Here is a 12,926-nt window from a genome sequence, read left to right as displayed (position 1 = left end):
ACCTTGTGATCCATCCGCCTCGGCCTCCCAAAGTGCTGGGATTACAGGTGTGAGCCACCACGCCTGGCCATCTTTTCGAGACATGAACTTGTTTTGTCGCTGAGGCTGGAGTGGAGTGATGTGATCATGGTTCACTGCAGCTTCTACCTCCTGAGCTCAAGCTAGTCTCCTGCCTCTCTCTTAAGTAGCTAGGACCACAGGTGTATATGCCACCACACTCAGCTTTTTTTTTTTTTTTTTTTTTTTTTTTTTTTCCCCTAGGAACAGGTTCTCATAATGTTGCCCAGGTTGGTCTTGAACTCCCAGGCTCCAGTCATCCTCCTGCCTCGGCCTGCTGAAGTGCTGGGATTATAGGCAGTTTTATGCCTTTTCAAAGTTGCTTTCTTGCCAAAGAAAAAAAAAAGTGGCAGAAAGAGGTTAACTATATTTAAATTTTTAGAAACTCAGGAGACCAAAAGAACTAGGATCAAGATAAATGTTTTGATCTTAACAAGGAGTGTTTTCCCAAATTCATAAAATGTTCAATCATGCTCCTACCATGTGTGGGTGCTGTTCTAGTGTGAGAAGTGTAGTAAACAAAAGTAAACTAAACAAAAAGCATTTTAACCTTATGGATCTTATGTTCTTATGACAGTAACATCATACTAAGATCTGTTATGCAGTTTAGGACTCTAAATATCTCAAAGCAGGCTTATTCACTATTTAAAACCCCGGGACTGAGCATAGTATCTAGCCACATACATAGGTCAACAAATATCTACTTGAGTTGTGTATGTTGTTGGCATACGGTAACCCTGGCCTGGCTGTTTTCAGAAAAATGCTTAAATTCACTCAGGATTGACCACAATGATGGTCTAGCCTCTGCTGCTTGTCCGTAAGGCTTCTGCGGGTATTCAGATGCAACCCCCTCCTTTATTCTCCTTGCTCAGGATCCTTGCTTCAGGAAGGCAATTAAACAAGACATTCCATCACTCTTACCATTTCTAATGGGCACGTTGGGTGACAAGTAGCACATAAACAGCAACCTTGACTCCAGTGAACCAAAAAAGGCTGTAGGCAAAACCTCTACTATGCACTTAAATTGAGATTTAGTTTCCTTATGTATCAAACTGTCCTAGAATGTTACCTCAATCCTCACAATAACCCAGGAGATGGACTTTATAATCTTCATTTTACTGACGAGGAAACTGAAGATCTGAGAGGTAAAGTAACTTGCCCTACAGCTAATCAAGTGTCAGCTAGCATATGCATTCAGGAGTGTTCAATTCTATGCCCTTTCTCCTCTTAGCATCTGTCTCTCAGATGGGTTAATGAAATGACTTAGAACCAATATAATCCCCAACGGATGCAAGGAAAAGACCTTTAACTCATTCTAGAGGATTCTAATCTTCTACTTCAGAAATTTAAGTTAATATCTCAGAAGCAGTTTGTGTTCCCAACTCACTCGAATACACTTTAAGACATCATGGCATGAGACCACCCACAGATCTTGTCTAGTTGCTTAATTATACTCAGTGCAAGAGGCTTTGAGGGTGGGTGAGTGGGGATATAGTTTAGTCATTAGAACATACTTAGAATATAGGCTAGCCTGTTTACAAAATTAGGACAAATTCTTCCATACAGTTTTTTTTTTAAAATTCAGATTACTTTTACTTACAAAAACTAGTATCTCGATAACTGTGATTAAAAAAAATCATGTATGTACAGAATGTTTTGAGATTTAACAAAGTACACCTAGAGAACATAAAAATTCTTTATTTAACCTAATCCAGCCAGTATAGAGATAGTTTGCTATATTAAAAACAAGACGTTTAAAAAAAATTACAGCAAAGTTAGCAAGGCAGTGACTAATTAAGTCACTAAGTTTAATTTTATATTCTTCACAGTCATTTCATAATCATGTAATGGTAAACAATATTTTCAGCCACTTTGGAGATAAGTTAACTTTTGAAAAGAATAGAATTCTATTAGTCATCATTGAATTTTATAAAAGAGGTTTAAAACATTAAAGTTTCTAGAAATAACACAGTAAAGAAATAAGAAAATAAACTGGAAAATCAAATATAACCACCCATCCGAAAAATCTACATCATCTCTTTCATTTGTCCCCTAATGCCTTTCTTTTACCTCTTCATTTACTTTTCCTAGAGTGCAAACAGATTACTTAGCAATTAAGAAACAACTACTGCTCTGTAGGGGCGATTTTGAGCCTAAGTGCTGCTGTTCCTTTAATCTCTCAGTTAATCCTAGAAATAGTCTTCTGAGATAAACATTACTTGCATTTCAAAGATTAAGAAAACTGCAGTTAAGAGAAAGTCAAATTCTTTAGCCAAAATCATACATACAGTTATTGAAAGCTGAACTATGATTTGAACCCAGGTCTATCCAACTTTAAGTCTGCCTATGTTCTTTTGTTGCTTCATGGTCAGGCAGGTCACCTTCCTGGAAAGACTGGCATGTGGTATTTCTTGAGCTAATAATAATAAGGCTCTTTAGGTTTAAAAGTGTTCAATTCAGGGCTAGAGGCCACTCTGGTCCTCAGGCACTTGCAGTTCCCTCCCCACAACCCTAAAAAAACCCTCCCTCCTGCCCCAAAAGGATTAGAGTTGTTCCCCGGCCTTCATGAGCCCTAATACCTATAAACCCAAGCAGCTACTCCCTGTCAAGGGCATTAAAGTAGTAAATGGGGAACTGTGTGTTTGCATAATTTTAGTAACGGCTGCCTAAAAACTGTTCTATATAACAAAATTTTGCAAGATATGTCCATTTAATGTATCTTTTCACATTGAAAACAAAAGCCAATATATTTTATAATTACAGCCTATAATCTAAGTTTTTAAAATATATAATCATAGATGTTATATTTCCCCTTCAGAACTGTAGTAGTGTTCTTAATAAGGCTCACTGTTAGTCAAATCTTCTCTTCATCTCCAAATAATACAAATTTGATGTTCAACAGTCATTCAAATAAACATCATATAACTCAAAATTAAGACATTCATACTATAGAAACCAATCTTTAATTACTAAAGTTAACATATATTATTGCAAACTAACATAGCTCAATCTATATTTGCTACACTCCTAAAGTGGCCACTTATCAGTAAGGGGAAACATTTATTATTGTCATGCATTACTGTGAACAAGAAAATAAATAGGGTTTTGAAAATATCTCTTAAAAATTTAATTTTAATTAACAAAAATAACCATTCAGGTTGCTGAACATTAAAATGGCCAATCTATTGAAAATGGCTTAAATAATTGCTTTTAAAAATGAATACAAAACTAAACAGTGATTAAGGTGCTAGCCTCATCAATATGACAACAATTAAAATCTAAAAACATCAGTGTTGGTTTTCTATAATAAACTTAAGCCAAAAACAATGACCTCAATATTTACTTAAGACTTCTTGTTTTCATACTTTTCTCCTCATTAATATAAAAACAAAGAGCTCAAGGCCTCACCTTGGTTTATTCACTGCTGGTTTTCTATGTGCTGAAACTAGACTGTCAACTCTGTAAGAGCTTGGACCAAGTCTGTCTTGTTCACTACTATGTCCTACAGCACTCTGCACAGTGCCTGGGAAATAGGAGGTGATCAACGAATATCTCAATAACTGAATCAATGGAAGAGGAGCGTAAAATAACTTTATTTTTATTTTTGCAAATCATCCTCTGCTCAAACTACTATAAACTGGCAGCTGTAATTTCTAGAAATATGGTTTGAAAAAACTCCCAGAGATGGACCTGATGAAACACTGAAACACACACACACACACACACACACACACACACAAATCAAGACTGCATGAGTCAAAATTGCTTCATGAAGTATGAGATGTCAACATTATGAAAATAAAATTTAATATTGAAAAAGTGATCTGGAAGCCCTGTGAATTTTTACCCTACCCATTTTGGAGGACATCACATGGGTTAAAGAAAACACCACAAAATCTCATTTGTTCAGATAATCATTTGAATGTTTACATACATTTTTGGTTATTTATTTATAACTAATTTAATTTACATTTCCTCATATTAACATATCCTCTTATTTAGTATGTAATCAAATTATGTCAGTGAGAAAAATCCTCATAGTACCTTAATTGAGTTGCTGATTCTGAGAAACACTAAACATGAACATGTACAAAAGAGGCATTTGAATAAAACAGCATGTGCATTTTTTTAAATATTTGCACAGTTTGATCTTTGCATTTCTGTCTGGAGAAAATATGAACAAAACCCAGGTTTACCATGCTAAGATAATGGTTCATATGACTGCCATAAAAGTAGTACATACAAACAATGAAAACAAATCACATCCTTAGGTTCCGTGATTACCGAGATGATTTCCCCTGCCCTAAGTGCTTTATTATATTTCTTAAAAAATATAGGAGCAGCAGCTTATCACAAGTCTCCACAAGTGCATTAATGATGGAATCAAAACAACACAACAGATTCATAAGGATGAGAGAACTGCAGAACAACCAGAAGTCAGTTTTATGCTTCTTCTTGTTCTGGATAATTCAGAATTTTGCGGTGTGCCTGTCGTAAATATTGCTGCTGTTTGAAGTAAACTTTAAATGCTCCTTTTATGGCAACAAACGCAATTCCACCCTAAAATAAAAAGGAAAATTAGCTTTTTATAATGCAGACTTAGAGAAACAGAGTAATAAAAATAATTTTATTTAGATCACAAAAGACATCGGCTTTGATGCTAAACTAATTCAGATGACTGCAAATGAAACAGTTTTCTTTTTCTACTAGGAGATGAGATAGGGAGAGAGACAGACTGTACACTGTTACTACAGGTAACAGGGGACAGAGATGCCTTCTCCATTATCCTTTCTGACTAGTTTTTCTTCCATGTAGTTCTATATATACTCTGATATACAAAGAAGAATGCTAGGGCACTAAGTGCAGAGTGCCACTGCTGGGAGCAAGAAAGGCCAAAGGGATCGTGACCAACTCAGCATTCCACTGGAGGCTATATGACCAAACAGCAAACTGTTTATCATGAATGCAGGATGTGAGCAAACTCACACTGCGCCTGCCACCAAAGGGTTTGCTGGGGGCCATCACTCCCTGGTGCAGGGCTCCTTGATGTTATCTACTGGGAAATCTAGTGCCTACTGTTCGAAGGATGCAGTCTCCCAAGCCTGCTGTGAACCAAACTGCCGACTGGACTGACAATTACCGGACAATCACCCCTGCTTCTCACTCTCTCTTTTGCCTAATAAATACAGAGGGCTGTGTAAAGCTCAGGGCCCTTGTCCACTGGAGGCAAGGTGCCCCCTGACCCCTTCTTCCAAATATACTCTCTTGTCTTTGTCTTTTATTCCCACGTTTGCCTCCTTTGTTCAGTCCTCCAAGGTCCGTGCAGGTTACATGCCACCAGAGGGGAGAAGTGGGAGTAACTATAATAGCAAACAACATGAGTGCTTACTATGTGCTAGTACTTATACAGTCCTCACAATAATTCTGATTATTACCATCACCATACTACAGGAACAAAAAGCCCAGACATTTGATTTAGATTTCACAGCAAGACAATTTCTTTGATGGGATTTGAACCAGGTGGTCTGATCGTAAAGCACTGTAATCCCACTGGCAAGAGGGACAGGTGTGATGATTCATACATATGCCAGGAGAGAAAGCACCTACAACATAGTTCCAAAAGGCCAGAACTGCTGCAGTGGTTTCTCCTCTTTTTATTTCCACTCAAGCTATTGAATGATAGTGTGGCTCAAATAGAGGCTTAATGCATAGGAGCCACAGACTGAATATTTATACAGTTCCCCACCTTTTAAAAACAAATACACTTCATTCTCTTTTGCAAGGTAATATAAGTAATGTTAAAGCCATCTTACCAAGATTGTCCTTTGTAAATTAGAGTTAACACTACTGAACATCAATTTACCAACTATTGTCGCAATAGTAGGAAAGACAAGGGCTCCACACAAGATTCGAGTAGCAGAGACATGATCTGCTAACGGATTGGCCTCAGCGGGAATTCGAGGAACAGGACAACCTATCCCTAGAGGAAAAAAATGCAGTGCGTTAGTGCTAATAAATCAGAAGAGTTAGATTATCTTCAAACATGGCTAAAAAAGCATGTTATTGTTCTTCTATAAGATCAATTTGGTATGTACTTTACAACCACAGTTCAGTGCCTTACCTGGAAATATACTATTTAAAATTTGTAGTTTATTCGAGTATTTGCGCCACAGTCTAAGCACATAGTCCTCCCAGCGAATCATCTTGCCTAATATCAGCATGACAGGAATAGTAGGAAGTCCAATTAAAAGGAATAAAGGATCAGCTCTCTCCATAACATCCAGACCTTCTTTATGACCTACAACCTGTGAAACAGATAGCATATGTTAGAATTACTTCTTTTTCAAATGAGGTGTTGCATGTTAAGCTCTATTTTTTTAATAGAAAATGCTTAATTTCAAAAGAATACACAGAAATAAAAAGTTTTAAAAATAAGCTGGAAAGCTATCATTCCTGATTTATCTATAAGAAATGTCTCATTCATGGGAAAAACAAAGTTCCCAAGCCATTTCATACCACACAGGAATAAAAATTAAAATGGCTGACCCAGACTGATTACATTACAATAGAGGGGCAGGGACCTCTGATTGTTGCTTCTATTCCTTTATTTGATTTGGTTAGACTGGGCTACGGAACTGGGATATAATTCTAAGTCCTATTTGTCTTCCAGCAAAACAATTGTTTTCCTGATCTTGCTTCTAGGAGATTAAGCATAGCCAGCCAAGAGGTAGGACTGGCCTTCAAGAGATGGCCTGAAAGCTCATTTCTCTTTGGCTCTTTCTCCTTACTTAGTGGTGTGTAAGATAGGGTGTGATGTCTCTGGCTGGCTAAGTGTCTACCCTACAGACCTAACCCTCCTTAAGTGCACTTCCAAGGTCTAGAATTGAGGGACCGTAGTAGGAGGTCCAGTTTTGGTTACAGATCCCAGGCATTTTTCCCAATTCAGGAACTTTAGGGTACCCTATCTATGTGGGTAATGAAGCTAATACAATCTTTTCCTTACCCTATCCTAGTCTTGGGGCTATTTCTAAATTGGTGTAGATCTCAGAAGGCGAGAAATACAAAATTGGCATTTGTGAATTTCTACCTTTTCCCTCTCTCCAAAATCCTTTTCACTTCCACATCAATCTTGGCCTTAAATTTACCTCTTTTTGTTGTTGTTTTTGAGATGGAGTCTTGCTGTGTTGCCCAGGCTGGAGTGCAGTGGTGTGATCTTGGCTCACTGCAACCTCCGGCTCCTGGATTCAAGTGATTCTTCTGCCTTAGCCTCCCGAGTAGCTGGGATTACAGGGGCATGCCACCATGCCCAGCTAATTTGTGTATTTTAGTAGAGATGAGGTTTCACCATGTTGGCCAGGTTGGTCTCGAACTCCTGACCTCAGGTGATCCACCTGCCTCGGCCTCTCAAAGTGCTAGGATTACAGGCGCGAGCCACCGTGCCTGGCCAAAAATTTTTTTTTTTTTTTTTTTTGAGACGGAGTTTTTTGCTCTCGTTGCCCAGGCTGGAGTGCAATGGTGCGATCTCGGCTCACTGCAACCTCTGCCTCCCAGGTTCAAGCAATTCTCTTGCCTCAGCCTTTCGAGTAGCTGGGATTATAGGCGTGCACCTCCACGCCCAGCTAATTTTTGTATTTTTAGTAGAGACGAGGTTTCTGCACGTTGGTCAGGCTGATCTCGAACTCCCGACCTCAGGTGATCCACTCACCTCGGCCTCCGAAAGTGCTGGGATTACAGGCGTGAGCCACTGTGCCCGGCCCCAAAAATGTTTTATGAAAGTGTGTGGAGAGGACCAAATTTGAGCTATGGATATAGTCCAGATTTCCACTTGGTTAATTTATCTAACTAAGATGTAATATTAAAGGGCAGGAGGCTAGCCTCTTCCTAATGGTCAATAATGTCATCGAATTTGATATTCTTCTGTGTCTCCAGGTAGAACTTAACAACTTCCTATCTTGCATGTGGAAGATGATCCTTTTGAGTTGCCCTAAAGTGAAATGGTCTGGTTTAGTTACTGGCCATGACTGTTTTACCTATAATGATTTCCCAGGAAATTTCTATCATCCATCTATCTATCTATCTCTCTATCTATCTCTCTATCTATCTCTCTATCTATCTATCTATCTATCTATCTATCTATCTATCTATCTATCTATCTATCATCCATCCATCCATCTATCTATCTATCTGAGACGGAGTTTCAGTCTTGGCACGATCTTGGCTCACTGCAACCTCCACCTCCTGAGTTCAAGCTATTCTTCTGCCTCAACCTCCCGAGTAGATGGGATTACAGGCACATGCCACAACACCTGGCTACTTTTTTGTATTTTTAGTAGAAATGGGGTTTCACCACGTTAGCCAGGTTGGTCTCGAATTCCTGACCTCAGGTGATCCGCCCGCCTTGGCCCCCCAAAGTGCTGGGATTATAGGCATGACCCACCGTGCCTGGCCAGGAAATTCCTTTAAAGAAAAAAAAGACAGGGTCTTGCTACGTTTCCCAGGTTGGCTTTGTACTCCCGGGCTCAAGCAATCTTCCCACCTCACCCTCCTGAGGAGCTGGAACTACAGATGAGTGCCACCACGTCTGGCTAGGAAATTCTATTTTTATATCATTAAAAATTTCAATATAATGATCACTCTAACATTATAACTAAATATGATTAAATATTCTCAAAGTGTTAGCAAATAAATTCAGAATATTTGAAAGAAATCCTTTGTTGGGTTATGTGTCCTTTTTTTGGGTTTAGAAATATAAAGGAGACTGAATATTCAGGTATAGACTAGAGCGAACAAGAGGATGTTTGTTTCTCATGGGTAGCAGCAAAAACCTTATAAGGTGTTTAAGAATAAGGAAACAAAAAGGAAGTAGGGGTTGGGCACTGTGACTCACAGTTGTAATCCTAGCACTTTGGGAGGCTGAGGCAGGCGGATCACCTGAGGTCAGGAGTTTGAGACCAGCCTGGCCAACATGGTGAAACCCCGTTTCTATTAAAAATACAAGCCAGGCGTGGTGGTGGTCATCTGTAATCCCAACTACTCGGGAGGCTGAAGCAGGAGAATCGCTTGAACCCAAGAGGTGGAGGTTGCAGTGAGCCGAGATTGCATCAGCCTGAGCAACAAGAGTGAAACTCCATCTCAAAAAAAAAAAAAAAAAGGAAGGAAATAGGGCAAAGAGTGAGCAAAGACCCAGTATTTCACTTGTTACAACTAAAGTGAAGAGAGATGCCCCGTGCTCAAGCAAGTTAGAAGTGGGATGAGGCTCATCATTCACACATGCATTCATTCATTCAACTGAATAATGATTTTGTGCTGGGGCTAAAATGGCAGGTTAAACAGATGTCTTTTGAAAGTGAGAGAAAATCAAACCAAACAAGTGTGCAAATATATATACTGTGAAGAAATAAGGTAGTATAACACCTGCAGTACACCACCTGCTAAAATAGTCATACTCAGGGGCAATAAATGAAAGGTGATTAAGCAATGGGCCTGATTTAATTTTGGCCAATACAAAGTCAGTGAACCTGTGTGTAATCACATACATTCTGCTTTCTTGTCCCAAGATTTAAAAACATTATTTTTAAGACTTCAATTTTGGGGTAAGCTCCAGGAATTATATAGAATGTCTAAGAATTTGTTATCTATGTATAAAATAAACGCCTGGCTGGGCACAGTGGCTCACGCCTGTAATCCAAGCACTTTGGGAGGCTAAGGTAGGTGGGTAGCTTGAGTCTAGGAGTTTGAGACTGGCCTGGGCGCCTGTAATCCAAGCACTTTGGGAGGCTAAGGTAGGTGGGTAGCTTGAGTCTAGGAGTTTGAGACTGGCCTGGGCAACATGGTGAAACCCTGTCTCTACAAAAAATACAAAAATTAGCAGGGCATGGTGGCATGTGAATGTAGTCCCAGCTGTGCAGAAGGCTGAGGTGGGAGGATCACCTGAGCCCAGGGAGTTCGAGGATGCAGTGAGCCGTGACTGTGCCACTGCATTCCAGCCTGGGTAACAGAATGAGACTCTGTCTCAAAAAAAAAAAAAAAAAAAAGAAAAAGAAAAAAAAAAAGAAAAACAAAAGACCTATAGAATTGCAGGTTTAGAGAAAAATAATTTTTTGTTTTTGTTTTTCCTGCAGAAGGGCTAAAAGCTAGATCTTCATATCTAGGTAGGCCTGCAGTTCATTGCTGCTGAAAGGCTATGAGTTTTAATTAAGGTCTAAGCTTTTAAAGTACTATTAGAATTCTACATTAATTAATTAGAGACAGAGTCTTGCTCTGTCGCCCAGGCTGGAGTGCAATCTTGGCTCACTACAACCTCTGCCTCCCAGGTTCAAGTGATTCTCACGCCTCAGCATCCGGAGTAGCTGGGAATATAGCCACTATGCCTAATTTTTTCTTTGTATTTTTGGTAGAGATGAGGTTTCATCACGTTGGCCAGGCTGGTCTCCAACTCCTGGCCTCAAGGGTTCTGCCTGCCTCAGCTTCCCAAAGTGCTGGGATTACAGGCATGAGCTACAGCACCTGGCCAGAATCCTAACAAGAGGATGAAACAGTGATGAAATAACAGGGTTTTGTTTTTTTTTTTAAAACAGAATCAAGGATAAGTAAGTACTGTAATTAAGAATGGGCAATGCTAATGGGGGCTGTCTTTGCACTAGAGGCAAAAATGGGAACTAGGCTAAATATTAAGGTTCCACTGTTCCAGGATAAAATGTTCCAGCTGCCTCTGGGACAAGGCTTCACTTAAGGAGCCAAGGGACAGGAGTCCTAATGCTTCTTCTCTGCTGTGTGGCACTGGACATGTAAACTCTCTAAACCAGTAAACTAGGAATAATTTATAATAATAATCTATGTCATAAAATTGTTGCAAGGGTTAAATGCATCAGTGCTAGGTGTTCAATCCAGTGCCGGGAAAAAAAATTATTGTGTTGTCTTTTCAATAAAAATGCAAGAGGAAGGTCCTATTCAAGTTCCCCACAACTAAAAAGTACTGATTCTATGACAGGTCCATGGAGAAGGAAAGAAAATAAATGGGAAAATAACAGTGATCTGATTCCTTAATTTGGTTTACTTGTACTGCAGGGTTGTTAAGGAAGCAGAGGAAAAACAATCAAGCGTTAGAAGGCAAATCCTAAATACTACTGATGGTGTAGAGGGGCACATTCTCTATCATATGTGCTCGGAAAGGTAAAAGTCATCTTCCCAATACTCTTAAATCACACAACACTACCCACCTACTGTCATAGCTAGTCTCATTTCTGGGCTAAAAAAAAAAAAATCTTATCAAGTGAGACAGTACATGTGAAGGTTATTTCTAAATGGTAACACATAATATATGTGTACTATAGTTTTTGCTTCCTTGCTTATTTTATTCTACCAATTCAAATTATTTCCTTTAAGGGTTAGCTCAAGACTTTTCTCATAATTTCAAATCAAATGATCTTTCACTTTTAGTGAATTAAAATATTGTTTATATAGTCTTCTGCCCTCTTATCACATTTATTTATCACATTTATTTATCTAACCTGTAACTGTTCTCCAGTGGTTTCATTTATGAATGTCTTGTCTTGGACTATATCTTGGACTATATCCCTTGATGCTGGGGATCAGTTTTCAATTTATTTGTGTTTTAATAAGTGCCACTTTAATAACTGCCCCATTAATTATCAAAATTCTTTTAACATTGTGCCAGCCTAAAAGCCTTTCTTAACAAAGAGCCATCTCACTTCTCATGGTCAATAAAGTCTTAAGAAAATAACTCAATCTCATTTGCAAAATATATGTATCTATATAATGTATTTGTACATTAAATAACGTATAATCTGCTCTAAGTTTCTATGTCTTTCTCAGTCTTAGTAAATCATCCTGATCCTTCCTCCTCAGGTGATGTACTAATACTCATTATTTGAAGTGGTCACATAAAAAACATAAACACTGCCGGGTGCAGTGGCTCACACCTGTAATCCCAGCACTTTGGGAGGCAGAGGCAGGCAGATCATCTAAGGTCAGGAGTTCCAGACCAGCCTGACCAACATGGTGAAACCCCATCTCTACTAAAAATACAAAATTAGCTGGGCGTGGTGGCACATGCCTGTAATCCCAGCTACTCGGGAGGCTGAGGCAGGAGAATCACTTGAACCTGGAAGGCGGAGGTTGCGGTGAGCTGAGATCACGCCACTGTACTCCAGCCTGGACAACAAGAGCGAAACTCCGTCTCAAACAAAAAAACAAAAAACAAAACCACAAAGATTTATGAAACCCTTTAATGTGTTAGTTTCTATGTAGATGCTGTAACAGGGAATACAGAAGCATAAAATGGACTCTGCTTTCAAGGAAATTACCTCCTAACAGGAAAAATAAGGCCTAAAAACAAGAAAAGTTAAACAGATAATCTATATAAGAAATGTCACTTCATCAGGGCAGGACTAGCTGCCATTTGAGGAATAAAAATGTCATGAATGTGGAGGAAGAAGGAATCACAGCAGGCAGGAGTTGCCTGTAAGTTCTATGGAGGAAAGCTAGCTAAGCCTGGAAGGAGGGTTTAGATTTGGATAAGTACACAGAAGACTAAAAGGGCAGGTATTAGGTCGGGAAGGTGACGTAAGCCAAAGGACAGAGGTAAAAAACTACACAACATAAGGATGAGTTGGAGGAGACAGCCCAACAGGCCTTAAAGCAGAACGAAGTACAATTACAGAGGACCCTGTGTATCAAATCAGGCTAAAGTTCAAGTCAGTGGTTCTCAAACTTTATTCACTACACTCACGTCAAATGATGTTTCACTGTTTGTGATTCATTTCAGTAACTGTATCCATATTTTTGGGATGTCATCATCATTTTATAAGGAAGTCTCATAATACTCTGTCTCACCATGACCATTAATG

The 12,926-nt window shown here is 39.0% G+C and overlaps 1 protein-coding gene across 1 annotated transcript in view; it reads right to left on the bottom strand.

Annotated features, from left to right (window-relative positions):
- Nucleotides 1-1,739: 1,739 nt before the first annotated feature.
- The window catches only part of MARCHF5 (membrane associated ring-CH-type finger 5), a 62,359-nt gene continuing 51,172 nt past the window's right edge, over nucleotides 1,740-12,926 (bottom strand). Inside the window, exons 4-6 of the mRNA XM_002820985.6 lie at nucleotides 6,179-6,362; nucleotides 5,871-6,037; nucleotides 1,740-4,617 (exon numbers count right to left, since the gene is read on the bottom strand). Of these exons, the coding sequence (XP_002821031.2) occupies nucleotides 4,501-4,617; nucleotides 5,871-6,037; nucleotides 6,179-6,362 (468 nt within the window). The 3' untranslated portion in view covers nucleotides 1,740-4,500. The remainder of the gene's footprint in view (nucleotides 4,618-5,870; nucleotides 6,038-6,178; nucleotides 6,363-12,926) is intronic.

This window comes from Pongo abelii, chromosome 8, assembly GCF_028885655.2.
Source record: "Pongo abelii isolate AG06213 chromosome 8, NHGRI_mPonAbe1-v2.0_pri, whole genome shotgun sequence".
Lineage (NCBI taxonomy): Eukaryota > Metazoa > Chordata > Mammalia > Primates > Hominidae > Pongo > Pongo abelii.
The sequence above is the reverse complement of the archived record's forward strand: the minus strand, read 5'-3'. Positions and strand labels throughout refer to the sequence as shown.